Here is a 13,425-nt window from a genome sequence, read left to right as displayed (position 1 = left end):
CTTGAACAACCATAATTACATATTTTAAAGTTGCCTTTTCGCATCGCTTCTGGCTCTGGAGAAGACAGATGCAAATGCTTGGCAAGAGTGGGCACAAGGGAGGTGTATGTGCTGCCTCCCTAGGTTCTCTGTTTTAGTTTAACTTTTAGTACAAGTCCACCTCTAGGGGCTTTATCTGGAGAATGGCTTTGGGGCCTACCTGGTGCATCTGCTCCCTGTCCCACTTATGGCTGGGCGTAGGTGTCTGAGCTGACAGAGCCAGCATGTAAAGACAGAGATACAGACTGCTCACATCCATAAAGTCCTTCTATAATTTGGCCTTACGTGCCTCAAGAAAAGCTACGAGAGGGCAGACCCAAATGATGCTGGGAACTCGTTCCCTTTCTTTCATGGATGAGAGTGTGGCTTTTTCTTTTAAAACTTGGAGCAGCAGGAAGGGGTGGGAAGCTTTTTTTATTTGCTAGCACAGGTTGCCCACAAAGGAAGAGATCAATGTTCAGTTGTCACCGCCACCTCCTTCCTTCTGGCTTTATGGGCTCTGTTTCCTGGCCCTGGTTCAGCTTTTCTGGCCTGACAAGCCTTGAAGACTTTGCTGTGCAGTATCAGCGAAAGGAGCAAGTGCCAACAACATGGATGAGGTGCTCCAACCACAAGTGTGTTAAAAAGCAAAAGGGGACCATAACCACTGTTTATACAGAAGGCAGTGGCTGCCACCCTGTTTCATAAGGGACCCGATCCTGTGCATGTATGTAACATATGTCTTGAAAGCTCCTATTGGGTTGACCCAGTTGGGGAGCATGGAGGGATCCTGCATTTCTTGGTCCTGATGGGACTGAAGTTAATGCTGGCTCACTAAGTCTTATTAGTAGTTTTGCAAGATCTGGTGGCTTTGAGTATGAGCAGTTGTTTGGGTCCTGACAAGCTGTACAGAAGAAAGGCTGGAGATAGGGATGTCTTCAAGTTCTGGGACAGCAAGGTGGGTATTTCCTCCTTTGGCATGAGCAACTGACTCTGCTTGAGTCTCACACTGAGTGCCTGAGTGTATTAATGGACCTTGCCTTGCTAATCATGTCAGATCCTTCAACTTGCTTAAATAAATGCTGCCTACTTGTCATCAGAAGAGCATGTAACTGTTTTCACTTGCAAAACAACTGATTATGTACCGTAGAGCATCCTTCTCTGGCCCAAATTAGAGGCTGAAGCCTATGTGACTTGATGTATTTTGTGAGTGAAGGCTTGTTAATTGAGCGTGTAAATGTGCAATTGTCTGTACAATTATCCAATTGATTTTTTTTTTTTTTTTTTTAGATTTGTGTACAAATACAGGACAGTCATGCAGTTGGGCAAATTTTCCAAAACCAGATGCTTAATTAAATCTGCTTTGAGCATGCAGATGTGAACACTATTAAAAACATTGATCCAGTTGTAGTAACCTCCTCTTTTCCTTTGATATAGGGATATGATAATCTGAATGTGTTCATCTGAGACTGTCACATAGCATGATTTCTGTGAAACCTCTGCCCTTTATCCTACTAAATACATAAAGTGTTTAATTGGTGTGGGGAATGGCAGTTACCATAGAAATTGTTCAGAGGATGCTGAATGTAGCTGCTGGTACATAGTAGAGCTGTACCTTGTGCTTACAGTGGTTGGTGCTATAATACCTTTGAAACTATTCTATTCCTTGTGAAATATTAATTCAAAATGTGTTTGGTTTGGTTTTGGTTTGTTTTTTTAGAGGAATGTCTACTTAAATAATGGGAGTTGTTGGCAGTTGCAGTTCAGTGCAACTTCTGAGAAGCAGAAAATGACATTAAATTTGAAATTTCTGTTTCTCTGTTTGAAAACCACCGATTTGCAAAGAATGAGTGGTTTTGCAGTTTTGACCTTGCAATGCTTGTCTGTTGCAGTGAATAAACCCCAAAATGGCTCACGTTCAAGGTTTTCAGTGTTCATTTACTGTGAAAGAAAACACAATAGTACTGTTTTGTTTTGTTTTATAACGTGTCCTTTTATGTAGAATCAAGCACTACATTGTCTTTTTTTAAGGTGATGTTGAAAGAAGTATATAGGAGGGTAGTTTCAATAGTGATAGAGCTGTGCCACGGATGTGTACATGTAATTGACAACTTTCTGTGACCAAGGGCAGTCTGTTCTTAATCAGACCCACAGAATGGTTTGGGTTGGAAGAGACCTCCAAAGATCATCTTATCTGACCCTCCTGCCGTGGGCAGGGACATCTTCAGCTACATCAGGTTGCTCAAAGCCTTTTCCAGCCTGGCCTTGAACACTTCCAGGAGGCTTTGCCTGCCAGGCTTATGCTGATATCCCAAATAACGTCTCGGGCAAGGATGCAAACTGCATCAGAGTCAGAGATACCATTTTAATCTGTGACAACCATTCACCTAATGCCTTTTTCTCTTTATTTTTTCTGCAGATGTCGCTCCTATGAGGATTGCTGTGGTTCAAGATGCTGTGTAAGAGCTCTCTCTATCCAGCGACTATGGTATTTTTGGTAGGTCAGGGCATTTGGGAATTACATATTTATCCTGTTCTTGTCTTGTTTGTAGGACTTAAATCAGGGTATTGCCAACCCTAGTATTTTAAAGTGAAGTGGGTGCAAGTATTCAGTAATATGTATGAGTACATATAAATGCAAGGACTTTGGTTTTTTGCTTATAAAATTCTCCTGATGTAGAGAGAAAACACTGAAAAAGGAGGTTACTTCTGTCAGGTTGGTCTTTCTTGTTTCTGCATCTACTGGTCTGTACAAGCAGCGGTCCTGCTTTTATCCAAAGCTGCTGAATTCCTTATTCCTGTTGCAGCTACTACCATGTGGCAGCATTTGTCAGTTTTTGTTGGACACTCAGTTTTAAGAGAGGGTTGTATAAGGGACCTTGTGCATTTACGCAGGGTTTAAGATATTCTTGCCAGCTGAGCTGAGGCTTCAATTAAAAAGGAAGAGAAGTACATTTGACTATGAGGATTTTGCTGTTGATGACAGCAAGGGAAAAGAAGGCAAAAAGATTTGAGCTTGTGAAACCAGCAGCTCAGTAATCTGGATAAAGCTTAAACTAATCACTCTTATATGCATAATGAAAAAATAAGGTAAGTTCTTTTTGGAGAGGAATTTAAGAAAGCACCTGAATAAAACCTTCTCATTACAGTAGAGAGAAAGCAAAAGCTCTCCTAGAAAGCCTGATTTCAGGCTTTTTTTATGGAGAAGTTGAAGTTTGCTAAAAAAAAGCCTTCAAAATTAAAACGAATAAACACTGAAAAACAGAAGCCTGATATATACTATAATACAGAGATTTCCTGAAGCTGACTGTGGGATTTTGGTGTACAATCCTTACTGATATAACCGAAGAGCTCTGCATCTCAATCCCTGGGGTGACGTCGTAAATCTGTTTTTCTGTTCAGAACAAATCCTTTGCAGGAACGCTGCCAAAAGGGAATGTATTAATATTGTCTGAGGGAAACAGGACCTCCTTCTGCTCTCATTTCCACCCTAGAAACAAGAACAGAGTTTGACCCTTTGCATGAAATACCTCTCGCTGCTGTGCAGTGTATCACACTCTTCCTCTTGAGCACCTGGGAATGCTCCAGAGGAGATATGTGATGTGTTGTAGGCTCAGCCCTGGCCAGCTTCTGTGGCCTCTGGCCAACTTCCATCCGTTCCAAAAAAAGCACAGTTGTCACTGTCTTCTAGTAAAAGGCCCTGAAGTAGGGTGGCAGTTACAGGCAGAACAACGGTTTGGGTTTACGTGAGCTCGCAATCAGTCACTAGCATTGTCTGATAACTAATCAAGGAAACACAGTGAAAGCCGATGTTTGAAAAACAAAATCTTCTGATGTGCTCTTGCTGCATGTGCCTGTTTCAACAGCAAGGAAATGATGACAGTTTAGTCAGGTTGGGAAAGGAGCTGAGAGAAGAACTGAAGCAAAGTGATGTCCTTTTCCTTGGGAATGTGTACGCTATCTAGAAAGCACGAAGCAAAGTTTGTCATCTTCAGTGCTGAATGCTTCAGTATTCTGGCTTGAGCTTAAATGCCATCTACCATATTTCTATTGGAGACAAAATTACAGTGTTGAGTAATTGACGAACATCTAAGAATATTGTTTTAAGGGCAACTGCATAATAGTATTCTTCTTTGTATGACCAGTCCCCTGCAAACCTCCTGGTCAACCTCAATGCTGTAAAAGTGAGATGTGTGTCCAAGAGGTACTGTTTGAAACGGTATGAACCTGGAATTTGAGTTCAGCTTTCCAGTGGCAAAGATCACGTATGAGCCTGGACTTTCCAAACATTGAAGGGCATTTTAGTTTCAGATTCATATTTTACATGCCAGAAAACATCAGCCAATAGTACTAATTGCTAAAGATGTCTGTATTATATCCATAGGTGCCCCAAGTAATGGCTATATCTCAAGTGATATAGACCTGCTCTCAAGAGACAACCAGTTTAAGAAAGCCAGATAAAACTCATAGGCTGATGATTACAGGACAATACACTGTTTCTGTCAACTAACAGTCTGGGTTTGAGAGCTGCCTGCATGTGGGTGGGTTTTGACTTCTCTCTTCTCTTTGCCTAGGTTCCTTTTGATGATGGGAGTTCTGTTCTGTTGCGGAGCTGGTTTCTTTATCCGAAGGCGGATGTACCCTCCTCCGCTAGTAGAAGAACCTACTTTTAACGTGTCTTATACCAGACAACCAGTCAACACTGCATCAGGTCAGAGACTGCTCATTAAACATGTTTCACTAATTTCTTACGTTTGCCAAGGCATTTAAAAAAGGGTGGGTTAGGGGGTTTTGGTTGGTTGGTTTTTGGAAACTGTGGGATTTGGACAAGGGATTGCACTGCACTAAACTGTGCAGCCACCTCCTGTGATGAGTGACACCTTCTGCCTTCCAAACAACGTAATTCAACTGCTGTGTACAGAAGTGTTTTTGAAACCCAGCATGACAGGATTTCCAGTTCCCTTCTGTTGTGGTTCCTAATACCTTTACAGCTGTGTGTCCATGCATGGAAGGAAGATAGCAAGTTCTCACTGTGCAGCATAGACAAAATGATAGGTATCCAAAATAAAAGTGACATGAAGAAAGAGTTTTAAATACAGCTTATAATAATTGGTAGAGGTGAAGGAAAGCCTAACGTTTTTCTTCCCCAGTCTGTCTCTTTTACAAGTCTTCTCTTTTTTATTTGCCTTCCGTGCTCTGTGCTACAGTTTCACTGCAGCAAAGTGATCTTTCTCGTCTTGTCAGTCTGATTGCTCAGCAATGGCTGTGAGCATCAGGAGGATCTACCTAGTGGCGGCTTCTCTAGCAACACTGCTTTCTAAGTTTCATATTGCTTACCCTCTGACTGTTAGGTAGTCCCGGTTGAGAGAGGCCTGCAATATTGAGACCCACCTGTAAGCAGATGTTTGTGCCTTAAGGGTGCATTTTGAATTCAACTGTGTCTAGCTGGAAGACCTTCTGCAGTGCTGAGATTTTGTCTGAATGTACTTTCAGGTGCTTGTCTTCCTCCTGCCTTAGCAAAGCCAAACCGAGACTTTTTTAACCACTGGCCTGATTGCATAAGCTGGTGCTAATTTGTGTCCCTGAAAGCACATGCACACATATGCAGGCACGCTTGGTAGCCTGACACTTCTCCTCCCAGGCTGTCATTTTGTCACACGTTGTATTAGAGAGAGATGAAGCCACAGAATAATCACCTTTTCTGACAACTTTTTGGAATTGTCAGTTTGTTTTTGTTGCATACTGTCTTAGTAGTGGAAATACAATGGACTATTTTGTAATGAGAGGGTGGATCTCCCTGAAAATTTGCCGCTTCCAGCCTCTTAATCAAAACTCATCTTCTGAACCATTCTATCTCTATGCAATATTGTGGCCACCTCAAGACAACCTCCTTAGAAAAGTGTCCTAAAACCATTTCTAGCTTAGGAGCATTGTGCAGAGATGCACCATTCAGGCTGTCCCCACTGTCACACCAGCTGTTGCACACCTGTGTGCCTTCTGGAGCCTTTGGAAATGTTCTTTCTTGTGTCCTTAAGTGTGTACTCATAGACATGCATTTCTTCCTCCTCTCTCACAGGTCTGAATGGATAAAAAGACGTTATAGACGCAAACTGTCACTTTATTCACTTTCTTTTGTTTAAATTCTAAGAGGTTTTTTTAGGGCTTCCATTCTGTATCTGTTTTTCTGCTTGACTGAACAAGCGTTTCTGCAGAGAGTATTTATTTTTCAACAGCAGAGAGTTTGGGGCAAGCCAGACTAACTGAACTAATACTTCTAAGCCTGAAAAATAACCTCAAGATTATGTGAACAGGGAGAGTCTTTGGCTGGATTGGAAAAGAACAGATTTAATATTAGAGCACAGTTTTATTTTTCCGTCACACTTTATGGAGCACAAGTTATATGTGAATATAAAGTAAGCACAAGCCCTTTGACCTGCTTATGCCACCTGCTTCCAGACTGTTATTACTATTACTTAAAAGCTTTGGGCTCTGAGCTAACCATGCCATTTTTTTTCTACTATTCTAAGAATATTCAACAGCAATGGGAATTAGTAGTCAACCAAGTTGTTATTTTCTGCTAGCTCCTCTTCTGGATTTGGTAGCAGGAGCCAGTTCACTGTTGAGGTGGACCCTTTGAAACGTGGCTCCTTGCCCATCTCCCTCCTCCCCTGCAGGGACAACAGCAGCGTTTTCTACCATCCCAGCAGCAGCCTGGAAGGTGGGAGTGTTTTTTTGTGGGCCTGACTGGGAAAATGGATTGAACACCTCACCTACAAGCAGGAGTTTGCAGACCTGGTGGTATCTCACTTCAGCCTTAGCCTACATAGCCCCACACTGGCAGTTCAGGTGCTAGAGAAGGTTAGGTCCCTTTGTAGGCACTCAACAAATACTGAGCTGATCCCACAAGGAAGTTGATATTTAGATATTGTTTTCTGCCGAGTTTAGTGAACTGAAAAAAAAAAAAAGCTCGAAAGATTGGTGTTCACTTTTACTCCCCTCACAATTCAATAATATTAATAAGACTCAGAAGTTTTAATGAAAACATTTATTTTTCCTAAAGAGCAAACTGCAGTGAGCTGCATCAACCTCTCCCATATTTCTCCATGTGGATGGAAACTGCAGAAATGCAGGGCTGGGCAGGATTTAACTTTAAAACAAAAATGCTTAAGAAAAAGGCTACAGAAGAGGGTATTAGCCCAAACTTTGGAGAGGTAGGACTCTGCTGCTCTTCCCAGCCTGGCTCTCCCACAGCCATGTGCTGATGCTGTACATGGAAGCAGAACAAGGGCTTCTCGTCACCGTGGCAAAGAAAGAGAGGCCATGGAGCAGTCTGCTTTGGTGCCACAGGCTAAAGTTAAAATTATTGTGGTGGTGTATTAAAAATCGTTGTGTTAAGAAAGAAATAGCTGCGTTCCCAATCTGCTTTCCTTACTCTTTGCCTCCTGAGTGTCCAAACGAATCTCCCTAGACAGACCCCACAAGGCTCTGGGACAGTTGGCATCCCTGTGCCTTATGGCTTGACCTACCTGATTTAATATTGTAGGGACACTTTTGGGGTTTGCTATTTAGCTCCTTCCTGAGTGCCTGAAGTACTAAGCTTCAAGAAGCCTTTATTCCTTCTGTGGCAATGCTGAGTCCTAGTGTCACCAAGTCACAGAAGAGAATGGTTGAGGGGAAAATCCCTTAGAGGCTCTGTCGTCATGGGAAAAACAGACTAGCAACAAAAGAAGAAAACCTGTTGCTCAGCCGTGATTTTTTTTCAGTCCAGCTTTACTTAAATAGAGAGAAATAGAATGTACATCTTGAGATAAAGACAGTATGTGACTTTAATTGCTGGAATTGCATTGAGTCTTCTTCCGCTATCAGTTGTGATATCTGAGGAAGGTTACATACCACCTTTGTTATTCCTCATAGCACCAGTCTCTGTTACTCCGCATGTGTCATGGCTAAGGAATTTTGCAGTTGTGCATACATTTCCTTTCTTTGTCCCTGCAGGCTCCAACATAATTTCCTAAATTTAATCAGTGCAAAGCAATCTTGTCCCATTGTGTTAGCCAGTCATAATTGGCTTCAACTTGAGGTTTTGCTTCATACGTGTTTATTCCTTAGCCATTTCATGCCTAGAAGGGAAATTATCTATTTGAGATGCATTCTGGCTTACAGATCCAGCACACCACAAAATAATCTGTGAAGTCTTTTCATAAGACTTGACACCTGAGTCAGGGCTGCCGTGGAAACGCCATCATCCATCCAGGATCCCACACCTCTTGCTGTTTTCTCTTTCCTATGGTAGTTGCTTGGGGCATCGGTGTCTTTTGTTTCACTAATTGATTTCCATTGCATGCAGTTCTGCAAGCCTGAGCTTTCTCTGGAATGGGAGAAAGGTGGTTCCTTGTCTTTGCTTTGATGAAAACTTTGAGAAAACTTGTCTGAGTGTGCAGAGCACAGGCTCTGGAAGAGCAGGACCTGATGCTGCTGCTGCTGTTGATACCTTTTCCTCTCCTTTTCTTTCTTTCAGGGTCGCAACAACCTGGAGTGCCGTATTACACAGATCCAGGTGGACCTGTGATGAATCCCATGGCTATGGCTTTCCACGTCCAGCCCAATTCCCCACAAGGAAACCCGGTTTACCCACCCCCACCTTCCTACTGCAACACACCACCTCCCCCGTATGAGCAGGTGGTGAAATCCTCCACATGAGGACTCTCTGGCTCTCTGACCTGACTGTGTGAGAAGAAGGTGCCATTGCAAAATGAGCGAGATGGAGGGCATCTGCCCTTTTGAACACTTGCTAGTTCTCCAAGTCCTCTCTCCCTCCCTCCCTTCCCTGCACCTTTCCTCATTAAAGTTACTTGCAAAGGGGTGATTTTAAATTTTTTTTTTTTTTTTTTTTTAGTAGAAGTGGATTTTTTTCTTTGTCTTCAGAATGAGAGAAGTTGTCTTTGTAATGCTTTTAATGGAAACCTATATTTAAAACCTATATGTCTTTCTCTTTATTTATTGTTTGTTTCAGTCCTGGGTTTATTTGCTACTGGTAGCAGTTCTTTATTCAACCCCAGAGTGATGTGCACTCTCCTAAGACCCCAGAGCAGAAATGCCCTCATCTAAGGGAAATGAAAGAGGGTAGATGTAGAAGAGGCAGGGCAATGCTTTTACCAGAAATGCTGACCACCATCTTTTTCTCTTACAATTTTCTTACACAGTTTGGTTCTGAGGCACAACAGAAAGATGCTGTGATAGAAGTCACTGTGACTGGAGCACCAGCATTGGTCAAGTCAGGGCAGGGACTTTGCCAAGTGCCCTAGAATAGAGGAAGTCATTACTTTAAATGATACATCTGAAAAGTGAAGGACGGGGACTTGAGTGTTTCTTGGTCAGCACCTGGTCTCTGCCTGTGAGATCGGCATCCATGCTCCTCTCATTTTGCCAGCAGTGAGATTGTGTGAAACAGCCGATGACGTAAATGCTGGTAGCGAGAGGGGGAGGTGTTATAACCTTGGAGCTACTTGTGCCTTGGGACAGAACAGTTAGAAACACTGAAATATGTAGGTAAGTTTTCTTCCCTAAATTGGAAAATTACCACAGTAAGAAGGAATGGGAGCACACTTCTAGGTCTGATCCTTTTGACATTGATGGGAGTTTTGTCCCCGGTCTTACTGCTGCCACAAAGAGTGCCAAGCAGAGCTGTCATCTCCAGGTGACAGATCTGTGAACCTGTTCTCCTCTCTAGTTCAGGCAAATAAACTTCTTGGAACTTGTGCTTAAGAGCAGTTCCTTGACGTGATGCGCAGATGGTTTGGCTTTCAATGACTCTTACTTAGGTCTTCATGTGTTTTGCTGTGAGCAGCCGGAGAATTCCCAAATTCACCATCTCATGCTTGTGGCTCCCTCTTGGAGTGACCACAAGTCAACACCTTCAAATACACACAAGAGCCCCTGTGTGAGGGGCTCTCACATCCATCTATGTCTAACAAAAATGTGAATCTACTCTGAGACATGACTACACATTAATGGAACCTTCTCCTTCTGTGCATATTCAGAGCCATGTCACTAAAGAGTGAGAAAAAGAAGATGCCCTTGCCTTCTAGTGCTGAAGGACCTGCAGAAACAGCATAGCTGAGGGTTAGGAGTCTGATATGGTCCTTTGGGTACCAGATGAATGCTGAGTTTGCCAATGCACTGACTGCTCCTGTGTCACTCCAGCCTGGACACAGAGGCCACCAAGATGACTTGGAGTAATCTGAAGACCTGTGTCACACAGGGAGTCAAAGCTTTCTTGTGCTGTTCATGCATCCCAGTGGCTTGTGAGACCTTGTGCAGAGGCAGCAACCTGGATTTGCAGAACTGCCAGAAAAGAACATCCCTTTTATTATGAACATGTCTCTAACAGAAAAAACACTAAGGGTCACTATTTCGAAAAGCTGCTGGTGGACTTAATAGTCATCATCTGGAGCACAGCTAGCTTTTGAGGAGCTCATTCCTGGAGCCCTGACTTGGGTGAAATTGTAACTAAGGCTTTCCCTTACTGTACATCATAGCAAGGGACAAAGCAAAGTACATCTGTGTGTGCAGTGTAGGCTTGGTGGGCACTGAATGTGACAAAAAAGTACAGTTTATCACTAGGTCCATCTGCACACCACAACCGTATATATTTTCTAAATGAGTGTAGACTTGAAGGTTAAAGCTGCGTATGTTACAGAATATGGCTGTGTATATGCAACGTAATTTTTTAAAGCAAAATCCAACCTTTCTTTTTCTGAAAATAGAAATTACAATAGACCTCATGTTAGTAGATAGATGCTGTTAAGTCCTTTTATATTACGAAATGTATCTGTGACAGCTGGCATTTTACTGGACACATTGAATAGAAGCCTTTTATAGTGAATTCTTATACTGTACATTGAAATTCAACTTATGGTGATGTTTTCCTGAAGTCTGGCTGGTTTATTTGCTGGTGTTGATGGATGACACTACCTCTTACAACACATGCACTCCTCTGCTGGCAAACTTGCTTGGTCTTCTCTTGAAAATGCAGCACCCATGTGGGCATCTATATGAATTACTTGCCAACTGTTTACATGCCTTTCCTCTCGTCATCTTGCTTTTTGGAAGTTTTTAGATTTTCTTTTATTTTTTCCCTTTATTCCTTTTAGTTAAAAAAAAAAATGTTGGGGAGAAAGGAGAAGCCCTGTAACTTTCAGTAGGGTGATATCAACAATATGAAGTTGATTGAGAGTGTACATTCCACGTTTTGCAAGGTTAGGTTGGTGGGTTAGACGATGGATGTAGCAGAAGTAGGTCTTTATACAGTCTGGGAGGCTTCTGCTGTTCATAAAATTTGTGCAGGATTTAGAAATGCATTTTATTAAAGTAAGCTTGGATGATGCTGTACCTCTAACCTTCTTCATTGCTCTTTCCTGAGCTGGATGTTTAAAGCTTGCTGTTACTGAGTAGAGACTGTGACGTCTTAAGTGCAGAAGATGGCATGGCTAATGCCACTGAGAGATTTGTACTTGATAGCACTTTAGCAAGCCAAATGTGAAACTCAGGCTGCAGGAGCACCAACAGGCAGTGATGACAGGTAAGGTGTGCAGTCTCACAGGTAAAGGAAAACATCTTCCAACAGGATTTTACTTGGCAGTAGTGATGCCCTTCAGAGCTGCCAGCTGCTGCAGCTTTGCTAATGTGAACTTTGGCATGGTATGTTGATGATTTATCCATCGGGATTCCCATGTCACATTCTCTGGTTGCTGCTACTGTGTCCTCTCTGTAACACAACAGATTTTGGTGCCTCACTGATGAGGCAGGGTGGTGTTTTGACTGCAAAACTAGGTTAGTGCCAATGGCTGGGAGCCTTGGGGATATGTGGGGCTCTTCCCTGTGCCTTCTAGTGGCCACCAGAGCAGGGTATGAGGCTGACTCCTCACCTGCCTTTGAAATCTCACCATCAGGAAGTTGATTTAACATGTTGTGGGGATCAGTCTCCTGGTTCTTGCAGAGGCATTTGATACAGGGGGTTTAAATATCTTGAGCAGGGCTTGGGTAGAATGGAGATGCTTAGACTGAACCAGTGAGCCCAGGTTGGGGGGCAGGAACTCAAACAGTACCTCCTTGAGGTCATTTCTTCATTTGTGCATCCTCAAAATGCATCTGATGTACCTGTGAGGAAGCAGTGATCAGGAGGAAAGTGTTTAGATGGGTAAGGAAACTTCTGAGTTTGCTCTGCTGTGACCCTGGCAGAAAAGGGAATGAGAAGAGGGTCAGACCCTTTCTGCCACAATGAAATCTCCAACTATGCCACTTTGAGAGAAAAGGTGCTACCGGGGACTCTTGGTACACCTTGCCCCCATGATCCTTGTGTACAGCTCATGACTCCAAGTGCACTGTCATCAAATGTGTCTCTGAAAGGCTACTAAAGGTGGTATTCCTGAGACTCTGTCACTCTCAACAGTCAGCTGTCTCCTCACACAGTGAACTTTCCTGACTGTGGGTGTTTTTTTAGGACCATGGACCTGGCCATGTTTGCAAGCAGGTTCCAGCTGCTAGTTCTTCTTTCACTATGGCTGGTGAGACCGAAGAGCCCCATTTGCTTCCTTTCCTGTCAGCTGCCTGGGCTTTCTCACCTGTAGGTACTTGCAAATGACCAACACACCATCCACCTTGCTTCCTGATGAGCTCTTTATCTAGCACTGCCCTACCTCTGTCCCACCAGCTGTGTGTCTCCCAGGCCACAGTGGTGCAGGAGGTGGACTTTGCTCCCCAGGTGGAGGGACTAGTTTATTTTTCCAGTGTTTTTCAAGTCATTCATTGGACCAGTCTACAGATACTGGAAAGTCTTGAGATTTGTTTCGGATTATAGTAAATCAGTTGGCTGCCTGATGAGCGCTGAGGGTAAACACTTGGGATGGATGTATCCTGACTTGCCCATGCCCTAGAAATGCACCTCTTTGGCAGAACAGACCTTCTTAAAAATTGGTTTAGAAGGCAAGCTGAGGGTGAGGAGGGTGGGCAGTCACTGCTTGCCTCTCATTGCTGCTGTCATGTGTGAATCAACCTGCCACCAGCTGCAGCCACAAAACCCAGGCAGCAGGGGAGAGATGGAGGCAGTGCCAGGCAGGTCATGAGCTGCCTGCCAAATGCACTGCAGACTGGAAGGTGCTGTTAAAGAGGAGAGGTGCAACTGGCAGCCACCATCCCAAACTGCAAGGTGAAAGGGACCGCAGAGAAAGCAGAGGGAACAGTGACAAGCATACCTTCCACCCCAGCCCCTGCAGATGGAGGTAGCTCCTTAGGTGTCTGTGTCTCTGTTTTTCTCCTGCTGCCTTACACTAGCTTACCTAACAGCTACAGCTGGATTTCCAGCAGCCCACTTGCAGATGTCAAGAACCAGTGGCTGAAGATAGGTCA

At 43.5% G+C, this 13,425-nt stretch overlaps 1 protein-coding gene across 1 annotated transcript in view; it reads left to right on the top strand.

Annotated features, from left to right (window-relative positions):
• Positions 1-11,402, top strand: part of VOPP1 (VOPP1 WW domain binding protein) — a 68,845-nt gene extending 57,443 nt beyond the window's left edge. Inside the window, exons 3-5 of the mRNA XM_065831273.2 lie at positions 2,438-2,515; positions 4,593-4,729; positions 8,537-11,402. Of these exons, the coding sequence (XP_065687345.1) occupies positions 2,438-2,515; positions 4,593-4,729; positions 8,537-8,718 (397 nt within the window). The 3' untranslated portion in view covers positions 8,719-11,402. The remainder of the gene's footprint in view (positions 1-2,437; positions 2,516-4,592; positions 4,730-8,536) is intronic.
• Positions 11,403-13,425: the final 2,023 nt, after the last annotated feature.

The sequence above is a fragment of the Patagioenas fasciata genome, chromosome 2, assembly GCF_037038585.1.
Source record: "Patagioenas fasciata isolate bPatFas1 chromosome 2, bPatFas1.hap1, whole genome shotgun sequence".
NCBI lineage: Eukaryota > Metazoa > Chordata > Aves > Columbiformes > Columbidae > Patagioenas > Patagioenas fasciata.
Note: the sequence above shows the minus strand (reverse complement) of the source record. Positions and strands in the feature narration are given on the sequence as shown.